The sequence below is a fragment of the Leguminivora glycinivorella genome, chromosome 26 (genome assembly GCF_023078275.1).
Source record: "Leguminivora glycinivorella isolate SPB_JAAS2020 chromosome 26, LegGlyc_1.1, whole genome shotgun sequence".
Lineage (NCBI taxonomy): Eukaryota > Metazoa > Arthropoda > Insecta > Lepidoptera > Tortricidae > Leguminivora > Leguminivora glycinivorella.
In genome coordinates, this window is record NC_062996.1 from 7,147,661 (window position 1) to 7,165,788 (window position 18,128).

Genomic DNA, 18,128 nt, shown 5'->3' on the forward strand with positions numbered 1-18,128 from the left:
CAGCGGCTAGATATAAATTGATAGTGAGAGCATCGTAGCTATTAATATTAATCTTACTTACCATACAAATAATCATGAATCCTCATGCTGTCCGCTGCCAGAGCTGGCCGCTCGAAAACTGTTTCACTCATGTTAGAATTATCTTCTACTCCTTCTTATCTAGTATTCTGTTTGGTAGAGCGTTCACAAATCAATAACAAGATAAATAAACATTATCTGTCAAGTTGATTAAATCCAAATTAAATCTATTTGGTTGCTTGGATACCAGTTAAAGAGGATATTTTGAAGAGGTTGTCCTTTGTCCTACCAACATCTAGCCCTGTTCGGACTTGCTAATACATTACCGCACCGCACCAAGATCATCTACATACTAGCCTGCAAGTGTGAACGAGAAAGAGATATTTTTCTCGCTATGAAAAAAATGAAGTGTTCCGTAAAAAAATTTGGACCCTTTCAACAATATATCCGAACGTCACAAAAACGAAATGTCACTTCACTAAAAGATTGAGGTTATGTTTGTTATTGATTTACTTTTGTGATTGTAATTCGAAATCTTTCACGAAATTGCATTGAATCTCCATTAGAAAATTCAGAAAACAGTTATGTCAGATATGGAGGAACCACCAATGAAAGTTTTAAAAATGGATGTGAGTACCACAAGTCATCTTTTCGTTATTTCTAACAATGCATTTCTAGATTTCTACGTACGTTTCTTATATCATTTAATCGTTAGTACACATCAAAACCACTAAATAATTGTTATTAGGAGAATTATGAAGCTTCTAGATTCTACTATTCTCTACTATTATAACGTTACAAGAAATGCATGTAACCTATGACGATATTTTGAAGCAGCACATGAATCTCGCAGGTAACTCCATCGTCCTTGGACTCCACCATGGAGGGTCAGGAGGAGGGGCAGGAGGAGTGGCTGAGTGAAGGGGTCCTCACTGATGATGACTACATGGCGGCTAATGTAAGTATACAGTCGAGTTCATAAATATGTGTACATATTTTTACCTCATTGCATCCAGATAAGGTGAAAAAATGTACACATATTTATGGACTCGACTAAAATTCCTGAGCATATTGAGATATGTTGACATGTTGAAATCATTTACCCCATTCAGTCTTACTATTTCATTTTTTTGGGCATTTTATGCGCAGCCAAATAGCACTAGAACCTACTCATAGTGTTGTGTTCCTGCCGGTGAGTAAGGCTGCCAGAGCTCAACGAGGGTGCGGTGTGCTGATGACGGGAGGACTTACGGAACTGACTTATTCCGTCTATTGTCCTTTGAGTCGTCGGCAACCCGAACCCTCGTTGGAACTTGTGCACTCCTTTTTACTGTGTATTTAATGCAGCAAAAGGGAATGTACAAGTTTCTAATGGGCACTCGCATGTGACACTCTTTGAGTTGCAGGCGTCCATAGGTTACAGTGACCGCTTTCCATCAGGCGGGCCGTACGCTTGTTTGCCACTGACGTAGTATTAAAAAAAAACCTTTTTTTAGTATGGGAGGCAAACGAGCAGATGGGTCACCTGATTATTATTATTACTATAATTAGCCCTTTATTCATAATCAAACATTTAATTTTTTTTACGTTTATGAATTTTCCTAGAATTTTCCAGAATAGCTTCCTAGTTCGAGCAAGTCGTCGGCTGAATGAGTTGTCGAAGGACATTGACATTGATATTTTTAATTGTAAAGTTTCGAATGTGAGGCAATTATTGGTTAAGCGGTGTTCTTTATGAGTGATTATTATTATAATTATTTCTTTTCCTTTTTAATTGAATACTTAATTACTTATGTTGACTGTTAGTGCATTCATCTTACTTAACTTTCTGTTTTGTTTTCTCTTTCTTTATATTCCACTTTTGTGAGCATGTGTGTGCGTTGGTATAAGTGCTAGCATTAGTTTAATTAATATTACTTTGTATCTGTGAGATCCTGTAATTGGCTTTCTGAATCATATCTTGTTGTATACTGCTAGTTTTATAGCTGTTGGTTCTCCATAACATAAATAAATAAATAACAAAAGGGTTTTTTTTTACTATAATTGGGCTTACTCTTGGCCACAGACTAGCCAAAGGCCTACGATGGAGTGAGCTCGCCCAGAAGATGCCTTTTCACTCTTGATTTGAAGGTTGCCGGGTTATATGGTCGCCTGATGCAGGGTATAAAACATTTTTAAGGACAAGCAAGTTCCCTATAATTAAATATTCAGCTGACATGTTGACTCCTCAGGCGAGCCAAGAGCAACAGCCAGATGCCACCGCTGCCGAGTCGTCACAGAACTTGGAGCCGGAACCACAGCAGACGGCGCAGGAAGCCAGCGTCGCTATGGAGCAGAATATTGAAGAAACACTCAACAACTTGGAAGGGATGGAGGGCACTAAGGTAAGTGTAGTTATGTTAGACGACCGGTCTGGCGCAGTCGGTAGTGACTCTGCCTGCTGCGCCGCGGTCCCGGGTTCGAATCCCGGTAAGGGCATTTATTTGTGTGATGAGCACAGATATTTGTTCCTGAGTCATGGATGTTTTCTATGTATATAAGTATTTATATATTATATATATCATTGTCTGAGTACCCACAACACAAGCCTTCTTGAGCTTACCGTGGGCCTCAGTCAATCTGTGTAAGAATGTCCTAATATAATATTTAATATTTATAACTGACACACTCCCATCAAAAAAGAGTAAGCGATGTGCGATAGAAACAAACGAGAGATAGTTGCTTCCACAGTCAAAGGAAATCGTAAATTCGATGTACTTAGGATATGTTTAGGAAAATTAACGATGGAGGGTGTGAAAAACCATTATATGCTGTAGTGCAAGTTGTTCGCTAGATATCGCTGTACTACCCGCAAACTAGCAAACAGCATTCTATAATTAAATTGTTAATTTTGAAATAAGTTAGCATTCAAATATTTATTAATGTGACTGGTTGATGAATGACCTATTTAGAAATCCCGCCAAAAATATGTGGCGTTCCATGTTTAAAGGGTCCACATGCTTTATGTTCTATCTATCTATTAAGCCCCTGTTTAATGATGAACTAATTGAGCGGACTGTAATTTAATAAAATATCTTTAAGACGAAATTGACAAAGATAATTCGAAATTTAATGCTTTAAACAAAAACTTACTGGGGAAAAAACAGTGCATATGTCACATACCTTTTAGCATGAGGCTCCAGTGGGTTGGTTTCAGCTCGCTTACCATCAGCCTTGGTATGCAAGGCGCACGTGCGGGCCCGGCTTACCGTCTCCTCGAGCCCAGAACTGTTCTTGGAGCAGAGCTTTCTTCCTGTCCACTTTGATAATGTGACTAGCACTGAGTTTAAACTTAATTTAACGATAATTGTTGGGAAAATGTGACTTTAACTATTTAATTAGCAATAAATGGCAATTTTAATGCAGCGACGCGTTCGCAAGTTAGATCGAGAGCGAAAAAGAATGTGAGGTAATGGCTACCGGAAATGATTAGTGCCGGGCTAAACACACCGGAAGCTAAAGACAAAATAGTGTTGTTTCTTTAAAAAACCGATATTCATACGAAAGTTGAACATACCGCTCACCTAAATATGCAATATTTACTCTACAAATAGTGCTAGAGAACGACGAAAGTTAATTTGAAAGTGGTAAAGGACACAGCTTCACAACTGGTCTTCTGTACTGACCAGTAGCAGTTTGAATTGTGACCACTCTACAGACACCGTCAACTCCGGGATGTAGAGCAACGATGCGCCCAAGAGGCCATTTTAAAGGGCTTGTCTGTTCGTTAATCAACAAGACCAAGGAACCCACGACAATGTTTGTATTTACTTTATTCCATTTAGTCCTCTGTTGTAGAGTATGGACGTACTCAGCGTGCCATCTACGCCAGAAGTCTTGATGCATTTTCTGTATCATTTTCCAACGATTACAGACACTTACTTTTTTATCTACAAGATTTTCCTCTGGGACAATCGACAACGGTTCCAGAGTTAAAAAATGGCCTGGAGTTAAGGCTGAGAGATCACTAGGATCCGAGCTAAGAGGTGTCAATGGACGAGAGTTGAGCATAGACTCAATCTGAGTCAGAATTGTATAAAATTCCTCGAAGGTTAACCTTTGATTACCTACAACCCGTGCGAGGTGAGTCTTAACCGAGCGTATCCCGGCTTCAGCTAATCCGTTAAAATGAGGCGTACCCGGAGGGTTAAACGAGAATTTAATTTCTTGGGCATCAGCAGCACCTTTCATGAGTGAACCAAGATAGTTACTAGCGCCCACAAAATTCCTACCCTGGTCAGAGACAATGTTACTGCATCGACCACGACGAGCGACAAACCGTTTAAGAACACAGAGGAAAGCTTCTGTCGACAACTCTGAAGCAAGCTCTATGTGAATGGCTTTGGTACTAGTACATACAAAAACACAGATGTAACCTTTGTACGTTTTCGCACCACGGCCACGACCGAAAGCGATATCAAATGGTCCTCCATAATCAATGGCGACACTCGAAAAAGGTTTAATTTGCGAGACGCGAAAAGTAGGCAAATTTCCCATAAGCGGCGGAGATGCCGCAGAGGGATTGGCACGAAAGCATTTCACGCAGCCTCCAATCACTGCCTGAATTGCTCGCTTTGGCGACAAAATCCAAAACGTTTGCGCAAGTAAATTTTGTAAAGTTTGGGCACCTGGATGTAAAAATCTTTTATGATATTCGTCAATTATTAAAATAGTGAGTCGGTGGGAGCGAGGCAATAAAATGGGATGTTTGACAGAAAATTTAATAGGAGAATTTGCCAAGCGACCGCCCACCCTGACAATACCCTGACTGTCAATGAATAATGAAAGCTTGCGCAAACCCTTTGGCAATGCGTTCAAACGATCCTCCCTTAATTGATTGATCTCTACACTGAACGAAGTGAGCTGCACATGTTTTACTAAAAACATGAGAGCTGCAGTGGTTTCAGCTGACTGTAGAGATCCGACAACTTTTCCATCCTTAGCTGACCGTAAAAAACGGAAACAGTAGGCTAACACACGCTTTAATGTGAAAAGCGAGGAGAACCTGCTAAGGACTTCATCAATCAAGTTAGGATCGGCCGTCACGAGTAAGCTACAAATACGTTGTTCCTCTACAATACAGTCATTGCTTGGATCGTGCAAAGGTGAGCAAGGCCAATCCTTCTCTTCCTTTACCAACCACGACGGACCCTTCCACCAAATATCACACTCTACCAAATCTTCAGGCAGTAACCCCTGGATCCTGCATCAGCAGGATTGTGGTGTGTACTGACGTGACGCCAGCGATCAGGAGCAACAAGATCCTGGATATGGCTCACACGATTTGCAACAAATGTTTTCCAGCGTGAAGGGCACGACTTGATCCAAGCTAACGTTACGGTCGAGTCTGACCATGCAAATATTTCCTGAACAACATAGAGAGGTTTTAATGCCTCTTGTGTTGACTGCATCAGGTCTGCCAACAACACGGCAGCCTGCAGTTCCAATCGAGGAATTGATAATTTACGCAGAGGCGCAACCTTACTTTTGGCACAGCAAAGCTCTACAAAAGTAGAGCCTTGTGTGTCATCGACACGACAGAAGACGACAGCAGCGTAACCACGCTCCGACGCATCACAAAATCCATGCAATTGTAATGAAACAAACGAATGGATGATGCGACGGGGAATAACGACAGATTTCAACGACGGAAGTTGATCGGTAAATTTCATCCATTCTGATGTGATTGCTTCTGGAACATCATCGTCCCATTGCACCCCAGATGACCACAAGACCTGCATTAAATATTTAGCGTGAAACGTGACAGGACATAAGAATCCTAGCGGGTCATATATGCGCGCTATATTCGATAAAATAGTACGTTTAGTACATTTCTGATCACGTGGTGTTGCAACCTCAAATTGGAACGAATCTGTTTGTGGACGCCATAACAATCCCAATATTTTAAGGGACAAATCCGAAAGTTCATCAAAATGTTTAAAATCACTCGAATACAACTCAGAAGATGGAAGGTCAACGATAAAACCTTTATGGTTGGAGGTCCATTTTCTCAAATGGAACCCACCCGACGACAAAATTTCAGATAAATCTGATCTAATTTTTAAAGCTTGCTCAATAGAGTCAGCGCCTGTCACGACATCATCAACATAAATGTCTCTCCCAAGCACTTGTGACCCTTCAGGATAGGAGTCAGCAGTCTCCTCCGCTATCTGTGCTATTGTGCGCAAAGCTTGATACGGAGCCGATTTCACACCATAAGTTACCGTCCGCAAACGATAGTCTTTAACTGGGCCGTCAGTCGAAGGTCGCCACAATATCCGCTGATACTCAGCGTCTTCGTTTGGCACGAGGATTTGACGATACATGGCCTTTATGTCACCCGTAAAGACTATTTTATGCCATCGAAACCTAGTAAGGACATCAAAAATATTAGTTTGTAACTTAGGTCCAGCTAGTAGTGTATCATTAAGCGAAATCCCATTGCTGTCACGACAACTTGCGTCAAAAACGGCTCTCAGAGGTGTACTGACAGATTCGGGGCGCAAAATACCATGATGTGGGATGTAATTAAAATTCCCGACACTAGAGACAGGCGGCGCAACCTGCTCCATATGACCACTGACCTCATACTCTTCCATAAAGGAGGCATAAGCTTTACGAAAATCCGCATGCTTTGTAAGCTTGCGTTCCAACGAAAAAATCTCCGCATTGCAATTTCACGAGTGTGCGAAAAGGTAGGCTTGTTCGAAGGATCGACGAAAGGTAGAGGTACCTCGAACCGGCCTTCACTCGTGCGACAATAATTTGCACGGAAGTTATCTTCACATAGTTGATCCTCTTTCGACAAGATAGGTTTACTCGGACCACAAATATTTTCTAGTTCCCAGAACCTTTTAAGAGAATCATCCAACGACAGCGACAAGTTTGATTGTGAAGCATTCGACACGAAAAAACAATCTTTCCGACAATTAGTGAAAGATTGTGTACGAGAGGCATAACAGTCACCCATCAGAACCCATCCGAAAACAGTCTCCAAAGCCTTTGACTGCCCCTTCCGGCCCTCCTTCTTACCACTTAAAATGGAAGATGCAAAGATCTCTGCATTTAAGAGTAAATCTATTGGGCCCGGCTTCGCAAAGTCAGGGTCAGCGAGAGGTAGACCTTGAATGTGATGCCATTCCGATGTATTGACTCTATAGTATGGTTGCTCCGGACAGATAACTGGAAGCACTGACGCTTGGAAGTCAAAATTAACCATTTCTGATCCAATAGGTTTAACAGAGCATGATAACATACCCTTAGGTGCAACTTCAGATAGTCCAATTCCAGTAATTGGCTCGCTAGTATCATCTACCTGTAAACCTAATCTTCGAGCACAGTCATGGGAAATAAAATTGACACCACTAGCACCGTCCAAAAGAGCACGAGCTATTTGATAATTACCTGAACTATCCCGAACAGCTACCCGAGCAGTAGCAAATAAAACTAATCCATTACTTTGGACCGACGTCAAAGTCACTTTGCTATTTAAACCGCTCACCGTTGGCTGAGGTGCTGGTTCAGCCTCTGGCGAAGCCGGTTCCCTTTTTCCAAAGTGTAATAAAGTATTGTGGGAACAACCGCATATACTGCACCGACAATCCGATCGACATTGTTTAACTTTATGAGTTTTGGAGAAACAACAAACACACAAGCCCTTGTTTTTCACCACCTTGAACCGCTCCGAAGTGTCTAAAACTTTAAATTTTTTACAATTTTCTAAGTTATGCAGTTCAGTACAGAAAACACATATATTTTGTTGTGTGGCAACTAGTGTTACCTTGCCTTTACCTTTATTGGCACTTGTTACGGGCTTAACCTCCGTTACTTCCAGAGCGCGGACTTGTTTTTCAACAAACTCTTGTAGCAATTCAAACTTTGGAATTTCATTGGAATTGAACTCGAGGAGGAAGGCCTCCCGAGTCGCCTTGTCCAATTTTCCCCACAACAGATGAAATAACATAAAGTTTTTATCGGGTAAGTCGAATCTTTCTAACACTTGTAATGTTTCTCTAAAAACACGGTTAACTTTATCTAGTTCAGTTGAAGACTTGGTCTTCACCTGTTCACAAAGTAAAATCTTTTCATAATACCCAAAGGCAATTTGCCGTTTTCTATTGTAAAAATTGTTTAAAGCATTGTAAGCATCCATGTAACTGTTGTCCGAAATTGGGTAATTCTTAATCAAATCTAAAGCCTTACCTTGACACGATGCCATAAGATAATGCAGCTTTTCAATGTTCGAAATATTCCTTTTATGAATTAAGGAATCAAAGAGTTCCTTAAATGACAACCAATTGTGCAAGGAGCCATCAAATGGTTTCACAACAATTTTAGGTAACTTCGCTGAATTATTATCACTACTATCATGTTTGTCAACAGTTTCATGTTTGCTTGTAATGACAGGCTCAGCTTTCCTTAACCTTGTCAAGATTGACTTTACTTTTTGTTCAAAATCGACAGTAACCGAGAACTCCGTATTTACATCCTTTGTTTTCTTCATTATAGCCTTTTGGGCACGATGAAAGTCTTCAACTATTGGGTTTAAGTCGGCCGCGACATAACCCTCTAAATCTATACAATCAAAGATTAACTCTAACCGCATAACCGCGTAATTGCGTTCAACCCTATCCATGTCAACGTCTCTATTGCTCACATCAATGTCCGACATTTTTCACGTAATAATCACTGTTGATTTATCGAAAAACGAGAACGAAAATATAAATAAACAGTTTACGTTACTCAATAAAATTAACTTGTTGACTTTGACAATGACAGATGAGATGACAACCGAATTGTTGCCATACACCAAAGCATAGACTAAGACCGAACGAGATGAGCGGATTGAACGAACTGTCACACTGCTACCAACCTAACTAAATTCTACTATAAAAGTCACACTTCCGGTCAGCCATTAACCGAATCGAGAATTAAAAGTTTTACCCACCAATTTATTAGAAAAATATTACGACACGACAAATTTGATATTTTACTAATTATGTTCTATAAGGATGGAAAGATTTAGGCATGGAAAGTCACATGAAAAGTTGTAACTTAATAATAGATGGCGCTGCATTCTAAAATCTTGACTGATAACTCTATACCATACTATTCATTAAACTCTATGGTTGCTTTTGCTTCTGTACTGCGAGGGAATTATAGGTTATCGCCAAGCGATTAACTATAAATTGCTCGCTCCATTGCCAGCCATTTATTTACATGGGAGCAACTATCTTTCGTTTGTTAAGATAACTAGCAAATAGTTGTCCTTTTTTTAATACCACATTGGTGGCAAACAAGCATATGGTCTGCCAAATGATAAGCAGTTACTGTAGCCTAGACGCCTGCAACGGATGTACGCGTTTTTTACCCTAAACCTAAAACTACTTTAGAAGTTAAGATAAGATATATTAAACATGTAAAATCGGGTAACTCGTTACGGAGCGAAACATGTCGAGCGACCTTCGACAATTTTACGTGAGGTACCCGATTTTACATGTTTAATATGTCAGTGTCTCACGATAGTTTTATTATTAAGATAAGATAATCATTTATTGCAAACCATGGTATACAAAGTTGTTTACATAGGTATAGGTACACGGGATCACATGGCACCCTGGTAGGGTATGGCAATTTTTTTCTTATACTATTTAAACAAACATATTTTATTAACCTAGGGCTTAATCTAAATGAAATATATAATAAAATATATATTTTTAATACATATAATTATTGTGAGTGAGTCTCTTCTATGTATTCTCAATAAGTAGAGTAATATGCTTTTTTTAATAGGAATGTTTTGAGTTTAGTATAGTAGTTTAGATCTCTTAGCAAAGAGCATAGCTAACTTCAGTTCACTCAGTCTGGAGTAAGGTACCACAGAATATATAATAGTACAAGTACACAAGGCCCACTACTTTGATGTACTCGAAATGCCGCCTTTTTAAATGTCTACAAAATTCTAACAAAGAAACGAGCCGCACGTGCGCAGCGTCGGACGATAGGGCTGTCTATGGATTAAAACGAATTAATACTCAGATAAAACGTTATAATATTATATTCCAGTCTTGGGTACTTTCTATAGGTATACATATAAACATATATATATATATATATATATATTTGTTTAAGTCCCAACATCACAAGCCTTATTGAACTTTTCCGTGGGACTTAATCAATAGTAGATCTGCGTAAGATTGTCCTATTTTATTCATGATGTCTATTTAACTAAGCATTATTAGCCATTCACACGAGGACATCGCATATAAAACTTAAAAAAAAACTCGCGACGTAAAGTAACAATCGAAAGTGCAAACGTGCGTTCCGTGAGAATGCGCGCCACCCCTGATTAGGCCGCGAACTCGCGGCCGCCAGCATGTACTTGTAGCGCGGCGATAGAATCGCGGAGTGAGCCGCCCCTGGTATTACCTAAGTGGAAACATCTTCAAACAATACCTACCATAAAGCTTAGAGGTGCGGCTCACTCTGTCAATTCTTTCGCTTAGCTACAAGTACATGCCAGCGGCCGCGAATTCGCTGCCCATTCAGTGGTAACGACCTTCGCGCGGCGCACTAAAACTCAATGTCGGTGGCTCGCGTGCGGACCGTTTGTTAATGTAGGTAAGAATTACGCAAGGCGGCATTTTGTCAACATCAAAACAGTGAGCCTTCTGTGTTTGTACTATTATATATTCTGTGGCTAAGTTAAAAACCTGAAAATTTCTTCAGAGTTTTGGTAGCTCAGATAACAGGCCGTTGGGCTATCGATTTCGAGTTGAAGTTCGAGACTTTAGACTATAGCTATGTCATAGTTCGCTAATTCGTTGTAACGGTAACTTCGTCGAGCGCAAGAACGCCGGAATCAGACGGGATGGTCGATCGCGTCCACTCCGGAGTTGAGGACACTGCGGCGCTGTGAGTTTACTAAATATATATTCCACAATTTCTCAGTCGAATCATCCAGATCACAACACAGCGGAAGAGAGGGAACAAAAAACCGAGGAGCAGCCTGAAACTATTCTACAGGAGAATATTGAAGAGTCGCTGCACAATTTGGAAGGGATGGAGACGTCAAAGGTACCGGTTTTTTGTTGTTATTCTAGCTTTTGCCCGCGGTTTCGCTCGCGTTCGATTCGAAAATTGCGGAATGCTCTATAAAAACTTCCATCCCCTATTTGGGGGAAGTGGGGGGTTAGAAAAAGAAGAAAAGTAGCCTATGTCACTTTCCATCCCTTCAACTATCTCCACTTAAAAAATCACGTCAATTCGTCGCAATAGTACATTACATCAGAGGCCGGGAAAATGAGGAATTCCGGCCAAGTGGGTATATACCGGATATATGTCTGACAGGCTCCCAAGCACGCGAGGCCGCAGGCCGAGCTGCGGGCAGAGAGTGCTCCCAAGCACGCAAAGGCTAAAGCAAAAAAGCAAACAAGCAAAGCAATAAATCAAAAAAGCATAGCTCAAAAACAAAAAGCAAAAGCAAAACACAAAATACGAGGCCGGGAATCCGTTTTCACGCCGAAGTGCTTTTCTCAAACATACAATGAAATAAAAAAAATGCTCTAAAGGACAATATTTTATAAAAAAAAGTTACTTTGCAGGCCTAGGCCTAAAAAATAATATGAAATCCCTTTACAGTCCTCTCGAGTTGTTGCGCCCAAAAAGCGATACTTCCCAGCCCATTTTAAGGAACGTAAAGACAATATTTCATTGCACGTTTGAGAAAACATACTTTCCCATTTAAATATGATATTACAGATGCAATGCGAAAAGATTTGCCCTCGTATTCTTACGGAAACGTACGAACGTGTCATGCTATTTCAGTCAGTCTCAGTACAAGATGTACTGACATTGACTGAACTAGCATGACAAATACGAACGTTTCCGGAAAAATACGAAGGAAACCTTTATAGAACTACATCTGTAGTATTGATTAGTACCTATGGATTACAAAAACAAAATGAATTACTGGAACGCGCATCCCCGCTGCTAACAAGGCACTTGTGCTGTAATTCTTCAGCTCAGTACAAGCCAAGAGCCAGCTAAAGAGTCAGAGAGCCGAGGACATGAAGAGCTGGAAACCGTCCTGCAGCAGAATATAGAAGACGCGTTGAATGATTTCGAAGGAGAAGCTACTAAGGTAAGTTTAAAAGGAACGGAGACGATTGATTCTCCATACAAATGTTGCTAGTTGTAATTTGTCGCCCTGGTTCTTGACATTGACATCATGGAACATAATTTTACACAATTTAATGTGTTTTAGATATGTCTCTGTTTTATTTCTTTTGAATTTTCATATATTTCGATATTTTCATATATATTCTGTCAAACAAGTCTGTCAGTAAATAAGAACTAAGAAAACTATAGGTAACCTTTTCTCTAGCCATAGATCAAGCAAATGTATCTACTTAGCGTGTCAAATGAACTCAGTGAAATCCACTGAGTTGTCCGTCTTTGATCGCATCTTGCAGCTTTCGGGCGTAAATTTTTGTAAGTTGAAGTCAATATAAACATTAAAAATGCCTCGTTACGTGATATTTAATTGATACAACACAAAAATTATGAACACTCAAGGGCCTGAGACATATTTAAAATCACAGGCAAGTAACAACTTCAGTACAAAATCTGACACGCTCGGCCGCCATACAAATAGATGAACTTGTTTCTTCTACGTAAATCTAATTCTGTGTCTAGCACCCTAAAGAGTAGGATGCATATAGTTTTCTTTGTTCTTATTTACGGACAGACTTGGTTGACAGAGTATATCTTAGTTAGTTTTTATGGAATTAAATAAGTGGAAGAGTGGTGCCTCCTAGCACAAGTTATATACATACATACATATAATCACGCCTGTGTCCCATAAAGGGGTAGGCAGAGCACATGAACTATTAAGTTACAGTGCCACTCTTGGCAAAAAGGGGTTGAAAGAAATCCAATTGCAGTGACAGGTTGCCAGCACAAGTTATTTTGTAAATAACTTAGAAGGAGACACCAGCCACTGTAATAATTGTACTTTTTTTGAACAAATAAACAATTTTTGATTTTAATATTGATATTTGATATTATAATAGGGTTAAGAATTTCACCAGTTCTTTCCTACCGTGGGTGCAAAAGTCGACTGTGAGATATAGGTTCCATTGTGGTGTGAGCGATGGGCTGGCAACCTATCACTATATATAACAATTTGTCAAGGGCGGTAATGAAACTTGCAGCTTCATGGGCTCTGCCTACCCCGTTTGGAGATACAGGCGCGAGTTTATGTATTATGTTAAGAGCATTGTAATTTCTATTGTTAAATGCATCAAATTGTGTAAAAGTACTTTAAATAATGTCAAAATTATGTCTACAACTACATTTGTATGAAATACCAGCTTCGAGTCATCGTCTCCATTCGTCTTAACGAAAAAAAAACACATCAAAAAAACATTTCATCAAAATTTATACTTTTCATCTGCTTATTGGCTATATCATCCATATCATATAACTATGTGCACGGCTGTGGCGTCACATGAAGGCTATGGGCTGTTGTTTTCATCATAACTAATGTAAGTAAAAGTTAGTTAAAGTTATGAATACCATTTTTCCCACTACCCAAAGGTTGCCTGGAAGAGATCGCTCTTTAGCGATAAGGCGGCCTGTTGTTTACCTCTGTAATAAAATTTATTGTAATGTGTGTGTTCTATGTACATTTCTGAGGTTGTGCAATAAAGTGGATTTGTATTGTATTGTAAGTACTTAAGATATGATTGAGCCATTCTTATGGGGCTCCACACGGTTTTGTTTGAGTTCAAACTCCTAAATTTGCACTACAGATAGAATTATAAGACCAACGGCCATCGGTTCTTCAAGCTTTTTCTCTATTTCTGAGAGCCATATTTTGAAAAAAAAAAAATGAATTTTTTAAACATAAGACCTCAGATCTTGTGTTTCTGTCGGTGAGTAAAGTTGCCAAAGCTCAATAAGTCGGCAATGTTCATGTAACACCTTTAAGGTCGTCTCACACCGGAATGGCAGCGGCCGGCAGCGCGCGGCCGCGCGACCTGTTTGAGTTAGTCAAGTGATACAGTGCCGTAGCCGAATGGCATTTCTGCGACGCGAAACGAAAACGATCCGCCGCGAAAGGTAGTCTAGGCTTGTGCCGTTTCGTTCGTTGATCGGAGCGCTCCGATCTCGTTCACTCGCTCCCACGAACCAGTTCGCTCTTTTAGGTCTTTTGCTCATTTAATTCAACCAGACCAGCGACCACTGCGGTCGGAAAGATCAGAACGAATGGGACCGAATAGTGTCAAAATAATACGAATAGCCCACAGATAGTAACATTCCGGGGCGAAAGGTTGTAGGTAAACGAAATTCAATATGAAAAGTTGACGTTTTTTGTTGCTCTGCTAAGTAGCTCTCGGTCGGCGCAGTCACACACTCGTTCTCGATCCAAACCGCTCGCGCTCGCCGATCCTATACTCAACTAAATGAGCAAAGACCGATTCTCAGACCACAGAAAGATTCAGTTCATTTCGGTCATTGATGGGATTTTATTCCTAACAGTTCATAGTTCGTGAACGACACAAGCCTAAGGTAGTCTGGCTCTGTCGCGCCAATATGCAAGAGCGATATCTACGAGCGTTTCATTTCGTGAGCGTTTGTGCCATTCGGCTACGTATACGTACCCTTTTCTTTTTAAATATGTAGATACAGATCAAAATTATTTTACGCTAAAAGTGCTCGCCGCGCGCTTCCGGTGTGAGCCGACCCTTAGAATTGTAGCGTCCATGGTTTACGGTGATTGCTTACCATCGGGGCTTAAGCACAGACGTTACACGAATGGAAAGTTTCTTTATTTTCATAAATAAATGCTTGTCTATCGGTTTTGGGTACCCATTGCTTGTCCATTTGTCATTTTTATAAGTATTATTATTGCAATGTTCTGCCGCCAGAGCGCAGCACCTGACCAGAAATATATGGTTACGCTACGCGCCATCTTGCGGAATTTCATTGGAACTATTTTCTTCATACTATACTGAACTGTCATCCCATACATCAGAATAACAGCGCCCTCTAGACAATAGGCTACTTGACCCTTTTTCAAAGTATGTCTTATATTATTAAATATCTGGGCGACCGAGCTTCGCTCGGTTCTATTTTAATATATCACGTCTTTAGATAAAAAAAAAACTCTTATAAATACAAAAACAAAAAAAAAGACAAAAAACAAAAACTTAATTTCTGGCCGGGATTCGAAACCCTGACACCTACGATCTCTCTGCGTACATTAGACCGACCTCGTACGACTGAGGTAAGGAATCGATGCGCGCGCGGCGAAATTAACGACCATATTTTACGTTTACTAACGCGAAAGAAAAACTCATGAAAATTCGAAAATTCGCGTTTTCCGGGATCTAAGGCTACGCTAGATCGATTTTTCACACCCGATAACCCCCACATAACAAATTTCAGCGAAATCGTTAGAGCGGTTTCCGAGATCGTCGGTATATATAAATAAATAAAAAAATAAATATACAAGAATTGCTCGTTTAAAAGTATAAGATTACTGTCTAATTAAACGAAAAAAATAGTACCATATTTTATTACGATTTAAAAACCCGCAAAAAAATAATTTAAAGTTTACTTTTACGTGATCAGGCAAAAACAACATCAGCCATATTAATCTATACTTCTATAGAATATCTATGACATGACGTAAGTCGATTTAGAAAAAAATATTTGACATTGTCACAGCCGAGCAACGACTATGAATTTTAATACAATAGAGGTTGCTTCTGTGGAGATAGATTAGTACCTCTAATTTCTATAGTTGATTTGAATTATGTGACGTCACTCCATTGGCCAACACCGTTTTCGGAGTCCATAATTAAAAAAAAACATAATACACACATCTTTAATTAAAAAATACGCAGTCATCACGCACTTTTAATCCCCGCAAGCTATAAATATAGATTTCTTAAGTCAAATACTACAGAAAACAATAACTTGATGTGCTAAATTCAATACGAGTCTAGTAGCCTATAGTCTAGAGATGAGCCGAATATTCGGTAAATATTTGGTATTCGGCATGTTCGGCAAGTTTTTAATTGTTCGTATTCGGCCGAATTATTCTGTTACATTGCCGAATATTTACCGAATAAACAAAGTAAATAATTAATGAAGATCTTACGTATTCCATTGGATAATAAGCTCCTATTTTAGTAGTTTTTTAAGGAACTGCTAAAAAAAGAGAAACCTATGCGTCAAAATATAAATACAATTGTTTTTTTTTTTAAAGTTGAAAAAACCGTAGTTTAAAGTTGAGAAGAATTCAGAGTTGTTTTAACTAAATTTAGTTATCCACTAAATCATAAAAATATAGTTGTAAGTAACATATGTGACGATTATCAATCATTTACTAGTTTTAATTAATCCCCTAACCGAATATTCGGGCGAATTTTCGGTTCGGTAAGAGCTGAACCGAATGTTCGGCCGAATATTCGTATTCGGCAAAGTCCATATTCGCCTCATCTCTACGTATACTCATATTTTTCTGGTCAGGCTTCAGTGCATCATTGTTCATTCATCGTATTTCTATTTATTGCAATAATATTTGACCTCAGGACGAGTTCAACGACCTTTTAAAGAAGAACAACGAAAGCGAACCGTCGCATTCAGAGCACAGCGACGACGGACACAACACGGACGAATTACTGGTAAGTACCTAGCCTTTTTTTTTTTTGACGGAGTGGGAATAACCCGGCAGCCTTCAAATCAAGAGTGAACAGGCATCTTCTGGGCGAGCTCACTCCATCGTAGGCCACGTCTTTGCCTTTGGCTAGTCTGTGGCCAAGAGTAAGCCCATTTATAAAAAAAAATGCTGACTGGTAAGTAGCCTACATAAGGGAAGAGTTGTAACTCCATCAGTAAATGCGAGTTATTTGTATAGTTAAAGTGACATCTAGCGACGATCACGCGTCAACTAGCGTAAATTCATTCATTCAATCAGTACTGCTACTTGTCAATAGATGGCGCGACGAACGAAAAGTCTAATGCTCACCAATTTTTAGCTAATATTACAATAGTATTAATCAGTATTCACACAGTTAATTTTTGTTAACAACTTTGCTAATTGTCTCAAATTCTGAAAATGCCATTAAACAAACACTGTTTGAAAACAATTAACACACGTGTTTTTCACAGCGCATGTTGGGAGATGACGACAGCAAAAAGAAGAAAGTTCTCACAACCATCCGCGAAAAGAACGCGCGTCGCGGCGCTCCGTCCAGCGAGGACGACTTCCTCGAGGTAACGTAGAGCTTATGTCTAAGTGTATTGAGTAGATATTTCTACAGATGACAGCAAAAAGAACAAAGTTCTCACAACCATTCGGGAAAAGAACGCGCGTCGCGGCGAATCCGTCCAGCGAGGACGACTTCCTCGAAGTAATGTAGACCTTATGTCTAAGTGTATTGAGTAGATATTTCTACAGATGACAGCAAAAAGAACAAAGTTCTCACAACCATTCGGGAAAAGAACGCGCGTCGCGGCGCTCCGTCCAGCGAGGACGACTTCCTCGAAGTAATGTAGACCTTATGTCTAAGTGTATTGAGTAGATATTTCTACAGATGACAGCAAAAAGAACAAAGTTCTCACCACCATTTGGGAAAAGAACGCGCGTCGCGCTGCTCGATCCAGCGAGGACGACTTCCACGTGCTAATGTAGAGCTTGTGTATAAGTGTATTGAGTAGATATTTCTACAGATAACAGCAAAGAACAAAGTTCTTATAATCATTTGGGAAAAGAACGCGCGTCGCGCCCGGTCTAGCTAGGACGACTTCCTCGAGGTAATGTAGATCTTGTGCCGTAGCCGAATGGCATTTCTGCGACGCGACACGAAAACGCAGCGCCGCGAAAGGTAGTCTGACTCTGTCGCGCAAATACGCAAGATCGATAGAGGATCTACGATTCGTTTCGTGAGCGTTTGTGCCATTCGGCTACGTACCCTTATGTCTAAGTGTATTGAGTAGATATTTCTACAGATGACAGCAAAAAAGAACAAAGTTCTTACAATCTTTGACGAAAAGAA

The 18,128-nt window shown here is 39.9% G+C and overlaps 2 protein-coding genes across 5 annotated transcripts in view; one reads left to right on the forward strand and one right to left on the reverse strand.

Moving 5' to 3' along the window:
• Positions 1–502: 502 nt before the first annotated feature.
• The window catches only part of LOC125240020 (probable serine/threonine-protein kinase kinX), a 62,560-nt gene continuing 44,934 nt past the window's right edge, over positions 503–18,128 (forward strand). For 2 of the 4 annotated variants that reach the window (XM_048147837.1, XM_048147836.1), the window contains exons 1-7: positions 503–647; positions 872–976; positions 2,250–2,402; positions 11,008–11,133; positions 12,080–12,199; positions 16,662–16,754; positions 17,242–17,346. In XM_048147837.1, the coding sequence (XP_048003794.1) occupies positions 603–647; positions 872–976; positions 2,250–2,402; positions 11,008–11,133; positions 12,080–12,199; positions 16,662–16,754; positions 17,242–17,346 (747 nt within the window). In that variant the 5' untranslated portion in view covers positions 503–602. The remainder of the gene's footprint in view (positions 648–871; positions 977–2,249; positions 2,403–11,007; positions 11,134–12,079; positions 12,200–16,661; positions 16,755–17,241; positions 17,347–18,128) is intronic. The other 2 variants (XM_048147838.1, XM_048147839.1) reach the window with 2 other exon arrangements.
• LOC125240019 lies at positions 5,885–9,042 on the reverse strand. The gene is made up of 2 exons (XM_048147835.1): positions 8,658–9,042; positions 5,885–8,069 (listed from the first exon to the last, which is right to left on the reverse strand). Exons 1-2 carry the CDS (start codon positions 8,726–8,728, stop codon positions 6,533–6,535), a joined length of 1,608 nt encoding a protein of 535 aa, XP_048003792.1. The 5' UTR covers positions 8,729–9,042; the 3' UTR covers positions 5,885–6,532.

What these genes read in the sequence shown, in the direction of transcription:
- LOC125240019 (XM_048147835.1), bottom strand. Translation starts at nt 8,728, where the DNA reads ATGTCGGACATTGATGTGAGCAATAGAGACGTTGACATGGATAGGGTT. An exon ending in CGCAATTACGCGGTTATGCG is followed by an intron (nt 8,070 to 8,657) that starts GTTAGAGTTAAT and finishes CCGTGTTTTTAG; the next exon opens with AGAAACATTACAAGTGTTAG.